At 34.9% G+C, this 12171-nt stretch overlaps 1 protein-coding gene across 1 annotated transcript; it reads left to right on the forward strand.

The window, feature by feature from the left end:
* Positions 1-2893: 2893 nt before the first annotated feature.
* Positions 2894-6774, forward strand: LOC111615121. The gene is made up of 2 exons (XM_023356519.1): positions 2894-2995; positions 6442-6774. Exons 1-2 carry the CDS (start codon positions 2894-2896, stop codon positions 6772-6774), a joined length of 435 nt encoding a protein of 144 aa, XP_023212287.1.
* The last annotated feature ends 5397 nt before the right edge of the window (positions 6775-12171 follow it).

A 12171-nucleotide genomic window follows, 5' to 3' on the forward strand; every position in this document is an offset into this window, starting at 1 on the left:
TCAACTAATTCCCATATCCTGTGCCACATCCTCCTCAGTGTGGGTTCCTGTCCACGGTGAGGGGACCTCCCAGAAATGATTTAGTAACTCTTCTTTACCATCTGTGGAATCTGAGTGCCCACCTATTTGTTTGCCATGTGTTGTGATTTGTATGCTGGAAAGGGGGTTTATGGTAGTTGAGGGGCAAGATAATGTTCCCCGCACACACTGCTATGTCAGGCTCCATTTGAGTCAATAAGCTGGTTGTTGAGTCCATTGGATCTTGGTTCAAAGGCAACTGATCAATGCAGATTGGGCAGATATATCTCTGCTTGACAATCTAGTGATTTTTTGCTCATTGCATACACTTATGCTCCAGTACAAATTTACTGACTATTATTATTTATTGTACTATACATTTTTTTAATGAATGCAAAGCAACTGATCACATGTAACATGTTATGAGGAATAAGCTTTAACACATTGGTGCCATTCCTTTGCCAAGAATTCAAAATGAATATGCCCAATGTATGGAATGAAATCGAAGTTCTAACCGAAGCTAAAAACTTTATTATGGGAAGACAGTATTTAAGATACTCTAATGAAATAAAATGAACATGGGTATTAAAATCAATCACAACTTTCTTCACATTGACACATTCAATTTTATGCAGAATACAAACATTTTCTGTACAAAAATCCTAAGTCCAGTTATGGGACTTATGAACTTATTTAATAAAATAACCTCTTTTTATTATGATTTCCATACAAATATCTTAATTATAAATTACATTTCAGAAACATTTTATTAATTATGAGTGACTATAATCTTTTTTCCTAGATTTCTTTTTTATTCTTTTCTTTAAAAATGTTTACAATGGCATCTCTGGAATAACCTTTTCCATTATCTCTTTCCTACTCAGATTTTTCTTTGAGCAACTTTAGATGAGTGTAGTTGTATTTAGTATAACCTGTTTCTTTCAAAAATAAAAATTTTTGATTGTATCAACTATCGAAAATTTATATTACAAACTAACTTTTTTTAACAAAATAAAAAAAGAAATATTGGACACTTTCTTGAACATATTCTCAATGCTTAGTTATTAAAATGGCTTTAACACCATTATTATAATTAGTTTAATCACATTATTAAGGCTCGTCTTAGATACAATGGCAGTTTTAGATACAGGGGTCCCAGGCAGAATCTCGTGTTTCTAGGAGCCTCACATGCATGAATTGATATCTGGTGTTGGTCCAGCACTCAGAATCTGGTACAGCGGAATCCTAGATATAATACAATAGCTAGTATAATGTAATATAGGTTTTTGCATTATATAAAAGTGCCTCAAAAATTCATGTTTGCCTAGGGGCACACACAACCGAAAACTGCCACTGTAAAGGCTTCTTTAATGGCTTTATTTAGTAACATTCAAAGAAACAGTTGCTGTATTTAGAATTTCAACAAGATTGTTAAACATTTGTGTACAACTCTGTTCTTTTTTGAGTTTTACACAGTACATGCAATATATATATATATTTATAATATTTATATTTAAATACCTTTAATAAAGGTATACCTTTATTTTTACCTTTATTTTTATATATATTTTTTACTTTTATTTTGCAATCTCGATGATCTGTTATAAATCCTGACGTATCATCATATTTCACACCACAGTTGCAATAAGTGCATTAAGGCTTTCAGAATACAAAACTGATGAGGAATGTTGGTAAGAATTGTTTTAAAACAAGGCTAATTCATTTAAGATATTCCATTTGTTGTGCAGATACCACATCTTAGCCTAGCCAAAAGGCCTCAATTAAAGCAGGGCACAGAAGCTTCCTAGGCCCTAGAGCTTACAAAACAGATTGCTAACTGAATACAAACCCTGCACTTGATCTTAGCCAAAAGGCTGAGAAGCAATAAAAAGCAATGAGATCTTTCATATAAAATATTTATAATTGTTGAGATCAGCAATGAGCATTCAGTTTTTTAGGTTTCACACCCCTGACTAATGTTATTTTTCATCATTTTCCTACTGAAGGGATTGAATGTATTATCCCATATGGAAGTATAAATAGGTGAGATGCAGATGATATTAAAAAGTTAGAAAAAAGTTAAATTCGTAATATCTAATGTATAAATTATTTTAGGTATTATTACATTATTATAGTGACTCTCTCCAGAAGTACAGTGAGTTCTCTTTTCATTTTTTTATTGCATCATTTATTTTATCTTCATTTCAATAAAAAAAATTTTTTTGGCATCCTACCATACCAGATGACAAAGCAACTCAATATTTTATAGATTTTTCGAGATTAATTTGAGATTCTAATCTATATGAGAGAAAGTTTACAATGAACTATCATTTATACTACCTTCACACATATGGTTTATTCTTCTCTTCGATTGACCTACAATCTTTATGTGGAAGGAGATCAAGATGAAAATGTGAATCTTGAGCATAACTTCTATGTGTGCATTATAAAGTATTTCCAACATTTGTGACTTTTGATGCATATTAACAGACATGTTATCCATTATTAGAGGTGACAATTAGTTGGATTAAAAAACTTGGCAGGTAAACTTTGCAAGCTAAAAGATGAAAACGAGAAAAAAAGGAACACAGAAAATAAACGCTGAATACAAACCAAATGAAAAAGCAGAAAAGAGTTTGATTTCCAGTTGCAAACCATCAAATTGTGCTCGTTCCAAGAACGAAGTATCCAAATGCTCTGCTTCTAGACACATGGCTTCCAAGTGACAAACTGTCTTGGAAGGTTTCTCGAGTAGACGTCCAGCCAGATTGTTACTACCGAAGGAAATTAACACGTGGATAAATTTCCCCAAGAGGCCTTCATCGACATTTTTATATTTTATCCACGATAATCTTCCCGCTTTGAGAGCAGAAAAATGTGTAAAGATGCCCGAAGCTTCGAAGATGTTAGGGACAAATGGAAAACTCTAGATTTGAAGATAAAAGATTGTTACATAAATCTAAATAAAGCAGAATGGGTGAGATATAGGAAAGAAAAGGTGGCATTTCTTCTGGTAGTATCCTGTCCTTCTTGAGTTTTCCCACAAGAGCAAAAACTTTACCTGCCCAAAACCAATCCTTCGTCGTTTATTTTTTCCAACTATTTTTCCTCTAATTACAGACCAATCTCTCTGACAAGTTGACTGTGTAAAGTCTTCGAGAGAATGGTAAACAGACGCCTGATGTTCCTCCTAGAGGAAAAGAAGTACTTCTCACCACATCAGAGTGGATTTCATAGGAACAGAAGTACCATGGACAACTTAGTATACGTGAAGCATTTGTTAAACGACAGCACTTAGTGTCTGTGTTTTTCGATATTGAGAAGGCCTATGATTGCTGTTGGCGATACGGGATACTCTGTGATCTGCACCAATTTGGATTGCAAGGTAATTTGCCAATTTTTATAAAACACTTTGTACAGAGTCAAAGATTTCAAGTCAGGATGGGCACAACTTTATCTAGGCTCTTCACACAAGAAGAAAGTGTCCCTCAATGCTCTGAGTGTGAATCTGTTCCTAATTTAAATCAATAGCATAGCTAACTGTCTTCCTCCCAGCGTGAAACACTCTTTATGTGGATGACTTTCAGATCGCCTGCCAGTCTAGTAACATGAGTTTCATTGAGAGACAACTGCAAAGCTCTTTAAATCACATAGAAAATTGGTCAAAGACTAATGGTTTCAATTTTAACATAGAGAAGACCTCGTGCATCCACTTTTGCCGAAAGCGTGGTTTGCACCTGAATCCCGAAATTTACCTAAATGGAGTCAAAATCCCAATGGTGAATGAGGCAAAATTTTTGGGTGTTTTGTTCGACCATAAACTGACGTTTTTGCCACATTTGCGCAATTTGAAGAGTAGATGTCTAAAATCAGAACCTTTTAAAGGTATTATGCTGCTCATCCTGGGGAGCAGACAAATGTTCTATGCTCAGGATTTATAGGGCCATTGTCTGCTCTAAGGTAGACTACGGTTGCATTGTTTATGGCTCTGCGCGAGAATCTACTCTTCGGATGCTGGATCCAATCCATCATCAAGCACTGCGTTTCTGCACTGGTGCTTTTCGAACTTCTCCAGTTCAAAGTCTGTACATGGATGCTTATGAGCTTCCACTATCTCTTAGGAGAGAACAGTTCTTTCTTTTTTATTACATTAAACAGAAATCTTAGAATAAACTTTCAGCTGATTGTTCAGGTACTCAGCTGAAAAGATTCTTTGCCGCTTGGACAAGTAGTGTCCCTTCATTTGACATAAGAATGGAGAATGTAAGCAGCATGATTGACCTGGACACAAATCACATCTCACAGGTTGAGGCTGATACTATTCCATTTTGGTCAACTTCACCGATAAATGTTGACTTAAGCTTAAAGCAGTTTTCCAAAGAAACCACGCCAGATTATGTCTACAAACAGCAGTTTGCAGAAATTCAAAATCGTGACAGGAATTTAATTCCTATTTACATTGATGGATCTAAATTAGATAACTATGTTGGCTTAGCCTTTGTTTGCCAGGATGAAATCGTGGCAGAACAAATTTCACCGAATTCTTCCATCTTCACTGCGGAGTTTCAGCCTATTTATTTAGCCCTAAAATATATAAATAGGAAAGGTCATCATTGCTGCGTGATTTACACTGATTCAGTTAGTGCACTTCAGGCTTTGATCTTGTGTGAACCTAGTTCTTACTCTATAGTGATTAAAATTCAGAAACTAATTTGCCATCTCACTACGAGAAATTTTTCTGTAAAGTTTTGTTGGGTCCCAGGCCATGTGAGTATGAGAGGAAATGAAGAAGTTGACACAGCTGCAAAGGGAGCAAGTCTTTCACAGCATACAATGCGTATTGAAGGAAGTGATTTGAAGCTAGTCATTAAAAAACGATTAGCAGAGAGATGGCAAGTTGTGTGGAATGCACAAATCCACAATAAACTATACGAGATCAAACCTTTGATAGAAAATTGAACACATAATAGGCAGTATGATAGGAGATCTGAGGTAGTCCTTACTCGTTTGACAATTGGACACACCCGACTGACTCATCAATATCTTTTGAAGGGTGATGATGAACCGTTATGTCAGTACTGCAACTGTACTGTAAGAGTTAAACACATACTTTGCAACTGCATTGCTTTTGACCAAAGTCAAAGACAACATTTCAGAAATGCAAGTGTGAAATCAGCAATTTTTACGCCAATGTCGGAAAAATCTTTGTAAACAACTCCGAGGAAAAACCCACTCTTGGTGAGAAGTATATCGGAGGTCACCAATTGTTTTCACATTAAGGTGGGAAAGTTGACACTTAATTGATCGGAATGCATCGTAAGTGTCAACAGAAGTTGATCACGTAACTCATTTCCCACGAATAACGTATAAAAGCTCGAGTCCCCGAAAGCTCAAGGAGACCCCTCGGAAGTTATACTTGGTAGATGTGCCATATTTGTCTCCCTACTCCGGATTGAAAGGACATATGACCAACCACAGCCATTTGAACTTCCATCGCCATTAACGAACATATTCAACGAATGCATATTAGACATATCTGCATAGAGGTATTTGTACTTTTTAGAGCTTTGTGAACTCTCTCTCAGACTAGCAGGTAAAGCTATTAGAGCGTCCCTTTTGTAAAGTGAACTTATTTAATCGCATTTAACCTATTTATTTTAGCTTAGTTATATAAATAAATGCTTGTTTAGTTTTTAAACCTGTCTCCTGTCTTTGAAGGACACCTGCCGACTTACCGACGCACTCCCCACTCAAATTTTTGCCCTCCTAGCCATCCGACAAGACGAGAACGGGTTTTACCAACCTGTTGCAGAGTAAGTGGTCATTTGGGATGGGCCCAGTGGCCCACTGCTAATCACACACAAGTATGATAGAGATTTTGGGCCAGAGACCAAATTTGGACAACATAGTGGACTTTCTGAAAGTCAATAATATGTATAGAGAGATTTGATTACTTATTTATTTTACAGTTTTATTTACTTTGATATGCTTATTTATATTGTTGTATATATTTGTTGTTGTTATTTATTTATTTATTCATTTATTTAATTATGTCTTATGTTTATTATCTGTGATGTTTAAAATTTTTACTGTTTGCCCTGGTGCAGCTTAGCCAATATGGCTCTTGTGCCAAAAAACTAAAACCAACCAACCAACCATATATTTATAAAGGCACCTAAAAAAGATAGCCAAAGTTATTTTAACAGAAAAGGAAGACATTTCATTTTGTTACAAATAATTTGTGATGCAGAAATGCAGATAATTTTGTTGGTTGTCCTGGAAGTTCCAATGACTCTTGGGTGTGGAAACAAAGTCCAATATACAAATTATTACTGCAGGAACACCAAAATATTTAGGAAACGATTATTATTTATTAGGTGATTCTGCATATTTTTTAGATACTTTTTATTGGTACCATTTAAGGATTTTGGTAGTCTCATTATAAAACAAACTTATAATAAAAGACACAGTTCTGTCAGAGTAGTTGTGGAACAAATTATAGAACTTTTGAAAGGACGTTTCCACAGACTTAAATATTTAGACATGGAAAATATCGCAGCCATGTCTAAAGTTGTTATGACTGCATGCATTTTGCATAATTTATGCATTGAGAAAGGAGAAAAGGATATTTCAGAAGACATCTTACTTGATAACTGTAATGATGATGATGGTGATAATTTTCCTGAAAACACACAAAATCGTGCAGCTGCCATAGAAAAACGAAACAGAATAGCAGATTTCTTGATGGAGAAGTAAAATATATTTTAAGTACATCATTTTTTATGAACTAATCATATAAAATAAAATTTAAATTAGTTATATAATCTTGTATTTTTTTGTATAAGTACATTTTATTTTAACACATTATATTTGTAATATTGTTATATACAGGGTTCTGATGCACCTGGAAAGTGAGGGATTTTTCATTAGTGTTTGGAAAAAGTCATGGAAAGTAGAAAGTAATTATAAGAAATTAAACCTATCATGCAATTTGCCAAACAACACTAAACTGATAAGTTAATAAATATTTTAGATGAAAGTTAAAAGAATGCTTCAAGTACATGTTTTCATCATCCTAGGATAACATATACAATTATAAACTTGATGCAATATGTTGATTAGTAGCACTGAATTCAGTTTTATTTCTGATGATTTTTATAAAATTCAGAAAATTTATTAAGAGAGAAATTTAATAAATATTTACTTTTGTTCATGGATTATACAGGATTTGTTAATGAATAATAAATAATGGCTTTTTATTTTTTCAAAGCCACATACATTTATGAGTGTGGATTAATAACAGAATAAACTAATTTTAATTTAATAAAACATTTATTCAACAATTATAAAAAGCATGTAATTGTTAATTAGAAAAAGTAACTAATTATGCTATTGCTTTTTCAACTTCTTATTTGCATAGTAAGTCATAAATTGTTTTATTTTGTCAATGTGCTGTACTGCGAGGGTCAGAATTTACAAAGTTGGTCGGGATGTCATGGAATTTAAAACAAACATTTGAGTAGGAACATTATATGTATGAAATTTGAAAAGTTAATCAATTCAAAATTTTATAAGAAAGTTTAAATTTGCACACTTGACAGACTATTTCAAAATTGAAAAGAATACACTTCAAGACAAGGAAGGTGTTTCATGTAAGAGATAAAAAATATATTTGAAATATTCAAGTGTCAGAAATATTTCTGTTGAACATAGGAAAATAATATGTTCAACTGTCAGTAGATGTGTTTATTATTTATTAGATTAATTATCTGATGTTTGCCACACTTATTAAAAGCAAAAAATGAAAACTAAATAAAAAATGTTTTTTAACATGATAATTTGTTTGAATTTTCATTTATCTCAAGGTTCTTGTTTTTAAAATTAAAACAAATGACTAAAATACATAAATAATATAATTAACATTTTATTTAAAAATCATAAAATAGTAAAATTATTTATTCATTTAATTACTTTTTTTAACTATATTTAATATATCTTTTAAAATTTTTAATTTTCAATTTCCTCTAATTTCTTCCACCTTTCTTCCTCTGATTCTTCCTGTTTTTTCATATAATTTAAAAACCACTCTGGAGGCTCAGATGATGATTTTTTTCTTTTGTGGTGGTGGTGAAAGTGGAGGTGCTGGTGGTGCTTTTTTTCACAAGTTGAAGCTAACAGTGTTTTAGGAGGAGGACTAACATTGGCTTTCAAACCAAAGAATTGGTTGAAATCTTCATGGAATTCCCAAAAAGGAAGTCGACCACTTCCAGATTTTCTCATCTGGTCTTTCCTCCTCCTATAAGTTAATATTAAATTTTGCCACTTCCGATCACATTCCACTGCTCCTATGTTGACACCTTCTTTTTTCAATTTTACACTGGCATCTCCCCATAGTTTCATTTTTTTGCAATTTGGCTTCTCAAATAGTGAGTCCATTTCTTGCGGAATTTCAATAAGCTTTTTTATCAAAAATGATGTCCAAACAGTTTCCTATAAAAAATGAAGTTTCATCAGCATATTTAAGTGTAAATTTTATAAAACTATTTTAAACATTACTGTTACTAAGTAAAAAGGCTACTTAGAGATGTTATTCAATAACAAAAATATAAAAAAAATATATTTTAAATAAAACTAATACAATTAAATACTTACAGAATCTGATTTGTTTTCTTTGTTATTTGTCAAAACTGAGGCTGTACTAGTATTTAAATCTGCAATTTAAAATAATACAATTACTTTTTTCATCTATCCATCCACCTTACAAGTTTTACTTAAACATATATGTATGTCTGATATTCTGAGATAACTACTTAAATATAATTTAAACTATTTCATTTACATTTTAGAAAATATATTATATAATTTTTAAAAATATCTATTAAATTATCTAACCTTTACTGTGCTCTCATGGCTGGGAAACATTAATTTAAAATCCCCTCGATGTGGGTTCCTGTCCATGGTGAGGGGACCTCCTAGAGATGGTTTAGTAACCTTTCTTTACTATCCCTGGGATCTGAATGCCCACCCATGTGTTTGCCATGCGTGGTATCCCGTATGCCAGGAAGGGAAATCCTGGTAGTTGAGGGGCAACATAACGTCCCCGACACACTGCTTTGGCCCCTGCTTCGTATAAACGGGAGGCTCAAATCATGCTCTGTTTGTGTCAATCGGCTGGTTGTTGAGTCATTCTTGACTTCAGCTTGAAGTCAACCGATCGATGCAGACTGGGCAGACACGTCAGACAAGATGTGCTTTTATTGACTGCATTTTGAGGGTATAGCTCCTGGGAAACCCTGGTATGACGGTCTATGGGACTCCCATGTGACGGCATCCCCTTGTTGGGCCCCATGGTGGGTGCGGTCACTAGGATCTGAATAATTATCTCTAAATATGGATTTTCTAAAATCTAAAACATCTACCAATGCACTGCCACAAAAGGAGGTCAATTCCTCCAATCAACCAACCTACCTTATTGTTCACGCTACAGGAGAAACACTTTTGTCTAAACACTTTCCTTTTTTAATCCAGAAACTTTTCAGTCGACCATTGGGCACCTTAAAAAAAATACAAAAATTGAGGTCAGGAGATCTACTTGTGGAAACAGCCTCCCCTGAACAGTCAGAAAAACTCTTGAAAATGGTGTCTCTAGGAGACATACAAGTCACCATCACATAACATACAAGTTTGAACTCTTCACGTGGTGTGATATCTGAAATCGATCTGATGTCTGAGGATGAATCAGATATCTAGATTGGTTTTTCAGATCAAGATGTTACTGCTGTTCGACGCATCTCCATTTGTCCAGATGGCAAGTTAATTCCTACTAAACACTTAATTTTAACCTTTAACAAACCAACTTTGCCATCTGCCATCACAGCAGGTTATCTGCGCTGCCAACTTCGTTTGTATGTTCCAAATCCGCTGCATTGCTTCAAATGCCAGTGATTTGGACATTCACAAACATCCTGCCGTGGGAAAAGCACATGCGCACAGTGTGGAATTGAAGGTCACGAGAGTACCAAGTGCACCATCTCTCCATGCTGTGTGAATTGTAAAGATGCCTATCCTGCCTACTCAAGGAAATGCCCTGCATGGCAGAGAGAAAAGTAGATTCAATGGGTAAAATTCACAAATAATATACTATACCCAGAAGCCCGCCGCATGGTCACTCAAACTACAACATTAAAACAAAAAACATTTGTTTCTGTTTTGAAATCCACAGAAACATGTGGAGTTCAAACAGATATTTCTGTATCACCAACTGAATCTCTCACTCGCCATCCAAGATGTTTACTGATCCCGCCTACACAAGCAGAAGAAACGGCAAACACAAAGACCAAAACTCCTGTAACTAAAACGGGTAACAACCAGAAATGTGCATTCTAAAAAGGCTAATAAGAACCCACTGAACAAACAAAAATTGAAATCAGCCCTCTATAAATTAAAGAGATCAAAGATTCAATCCATGAGTGAGTTCTCTGATATTTCTGATGAAGAGAATAATATGGAGGGGACCCAACCACCCTCACCTTCAAAAGGAAAATTCTCAGTAAAACTGAAGAGGGACACTTTTGCAAAGACTGCTGCATCTAACACATAATGAATTATAAAATAATCCAATGGAACTCTCGTGGTTTCTGCAACAACTTCTCTGACATTAAACACTTGACATCATCTACCTCATCTCTCTGCACGGCACTCCAGGAAACCCATCTGAAACCTGGAGAAAGAATTACTTTAAAAGGATTCAATCTCTACCACAAGGATGATGATAGCCACAACTGTGCCAGTGGCGGTGTGGCTATTTTGGTTACCAATCGCATTCCATCCTTACTGATACAAATAACAACAGAGCTACAAGCTATGGCAGTCAAAATTTCAATTGGCGTAACTGTCACAGTTTGTTCTAAATACTTGCCACCAGATGTCAGAGTCAATGAGAATGAACTGGACGCCTTGGTTGAACAGCTGCCAACACCATTCCTTCTACTGGGTGATTTCAATGGCCACAATCCTATGTGGGGCAGTCCCGACATCAATCGTCGAGGCAGAGCCATTGAGAGATTTATAGGTAATCATCAACTGTATCTATTTAATACTGGAGAAGTGACATACTTCCATGCCCCATCAAGAACGTTCACTGCCATTGATCTAGCATTAGCAACTCCTAATCTGTTTTTAGCATTTACATGGGAGGTTGGATCTTATCCACTCTCTAGTGACCACTTCCCAATATTTCTAAAATACTGAGGCAGAGAAAGCTGTGAAACAGCCCGTCCACCACGCTGAAAACTAGAAACAGCAGATTGGCCTGCATTTTCCTCTTTGGCTAACATCACTGAGGAAATGGTCAATACTGCTGATATCAATGATGCAGTTGAAGTTGACATCTTGTGTATTATTCAGGCAGCTGAGAAAACAATGGGAAAGACATCAACAAGATATTCAAATCATTCGAAACCATGGTGGAACCAGAATTGCGAGGCAGCATTTAAAGCACAAAAGAAAGCTTGGGGGATTTTCAGAAGATTCCCCACTATAAACAATTTGGTTGCTTTCCAAAAAGCAAAGGGAAATGCCAGAAGAATAAGAAGGCAAAGCCAAAGGGATTCTTGGAGAAAGTAAGTTTCTAGTATAACATCGTCCACTAGCTCAAAAGCAGTCTTGGATAAAATCCATAAAATAAATGGGAAATATACTTCTCACTCTCTCCATGCTGGAAAATAATGGCACAATAATCAGCGATATACAGGGTACTGCTGATATGTTGGGTGAAACATTTTCGTCTTTATCCAGCAATATTATGTATTCAAGAAATTTTCAGGCTTATAAAGCCCAAAGTGAAAAACAATATTTAAACTTTCATTCTTCATCTAATGAGGAATATAATGTGCCATTCACCAGCATAGAACTACATACAGCGATCTCTCGCTTGGGGAATAGTGCTATAGGCCCGGATAAAATCCACTACAGCATGATTAAAAATCTGTCAAACAATTCCCTTTCTAATCTTCTGTGTCTGTTTAACAGAATATGGACAGAACATATTTTTCCTGACTCTTGGAGGCTATCTATCATTATTCCCATTCCCAAGCTTGGTAAAGACCACAAGAATCCCTCTAATTACAGACCAATCTCTCTGACAAGTTGCCT

This window comes from Centruroides sculpturatus, unplaced genomic scaffold (assembly GCF_000671375.1).
Source record: "Centruroides sculpturatus isolate CEXI.00-Female unplaced genomic scaffold, Cexi_2.0 scaffold2324, whole genome shotgun sequence".
NCBI classification, from domain to species: domain Eukaryota; kingdom Metazoa; phylum Arthropoda; class Arachnida; order Scorpiones; family Buthidae; genus Centruroides; species Centruroides sculpturatus.